Genomic DNA, 1,500 nt, shown 5'->3' on the forward strand with positions numbered 1-1,500 from the left:
AGCCGGGCCCCGGGCCTGCCTCGGCCGTGGTTCAACTTTGATGGGGCACAAGCGGTGGCCGAAATGGGAGTTTATTTACCGGATTCCTATGAAAAGCTCGGCTGGGGCCGGCCGGGCTGTTTTGCAACGCTGCCGACTCAGGTGGTTTGAAACCTGATCGTGCGCTCATGTGGCCTTATCTGGGTCTGAGGGAATCGCCTCGGAACCTGCTCCGAGGGGCCCCGCGCGGGCTCGGGAATGTCGATGCCGTTTATTTTCCCCACAATCCCGGCTGTCCAGCGGGCCAAACCCCCAGGACTGGGGTGCCCGCTCCCATCAGCAGCTGCAGGAAGACTTGGGCTGGGAAGAGTGTGGGGCTCGCAGGGAACCGCGGCTTCCCCGGACCTGTAGGGACCACGATTAGTCCTCAGTGTCCCCTCGGCATCCCCGGTTGTGTCCAGGAACCATTTGTGTCCCCAGTGCTACCGGGGGTCACCCTGAAGTATTCAGCTGTCCCTCAGGGAAACCCCTGCAAGGAGCAGGGCTGGGAGGAGGCAGGGCTGAGCAGGACCCTCATGCCCCCAAGAGTTGCTGGATCCAGGTGGGATTGGGCCAGGTCAGCTCTGGAAATTCATAGGAGGAGGAGCCAAACCACCGCGGATCGGCCCAACACTTCAGGGGGCGATTTGAAGGGAGAAGAAGCACAGGGAGGCTGGAATCCTGCGTGGACAGGCTGGGGGGGATTGGCAGAGCCCCTCAGGTCACAGCCCCCCACTCACGCAGCCCCCCTCCCCCCCGCCCCGGCCCCAGCGCGCCTGAGCCGACCCCGCGCTGCCCGCCATGGACACCGGAGTCATCGAAGGGGGTCTCAATGTCACGCTCACCATCCGGCTACTCATGCACGGCAAGGTTCGTGTTCCCAGCCCCCTGCCCCGAGCCCTGGCCTGGCACGGGGTGGGCTCGGAGCTTCCCTGGGGTCTCCTGGAGCTGCTGTGGGGCCAGGAATGTGCTGCAGGTGCCCGGGCAGATCCTGGGGTGCAGCCAGCAAAGGAAATAATTATTGGGGGGGCAGAACAACCCGATGGGAGCTAAGGTGGGGGAACAAGATCAACACAACTGAGATAAACCCCAGTTTTCTCAGGGGCAGAACTCGAGTGCTCAGGAGCTTGTTTTGACTGTGAAAAGAGCCGAGTTTAGGCTTGGGGCTCCAGGAGTTTTTAGAACGCTGACTAACGGTGCTTTTGTTTCCATCCCAGGAGGTGGGAAGCATCATTGGGAAGGTAAGTGAGGAACAAACTCCCCTAGCCCTCCCTTTCCTCTTCTCCCTGTCCCCCCCCTCCCTCCCCGCCTGCCCGCCGCGGCGCTGACGCCTCTCTCCCTTCTCTGTTGCCTCACAGAAAGGGGAGTCCGTGAAGAAGATGCGTGAGGAGGTGAGTGCGGGGCGGGGAGCGGGGCAGGATGGCGGGCCTGGCGCGGGCTCCGCAGGCGGCGCGGCGGCGGCATGGCGCGGGGAATGCCGGG

At 63.5% G+C, this 1,500-nt stretch overlaps 1 protein-coding gene across 10 annotated transcripts in view; it reads left to right on the forward strand.

Moving 5' to 3' along the window:
• Window positions 1–782: 782 nt before the first annotated feature.
• Window positions 783–1,500, forward strand: part of PCBP2 (poly(rC) binding protein 2) — an 11,812-nt gene continuing 11,094 nt past the window's right edge. For all 10 annotated transcript variants that reach the window (XM_031065320.1, XM_005431010.2, XM_014311316.2 and 7 more), the window contains exons 1-3: window positions 783–888; window positions 1,236–1,259; window positions 1,377–1,409. In XM_031065320.1, coding sequence (XP_030921180.1) covers window positions 820–888; window positions 1,236–1,259; window positions 1,377–1,409 — 126 coding nt within the window. In that variant the 5' untranslated portion in view covers window positions 783–819. The remainder of the gene's footprint in view (window positions 889–1,235; window positions 1,260–1,376; window positions 1,410–1,500) is intronic.

This window comes from Geospiza fortis, unplaced genomic scaffold, assembly GCF_000277835.1.
Source record: "Geospiza fortis unplaced genomic scaffold, GeoFor_1.0 scaffold1828, whole genome shotgun sequence".
Lineage (NCBI taxonomy): Eukaryota > Metazoa > Chordata > Aves > Passeriformes > Thraupidae > Geospiza > Geospiza fortis.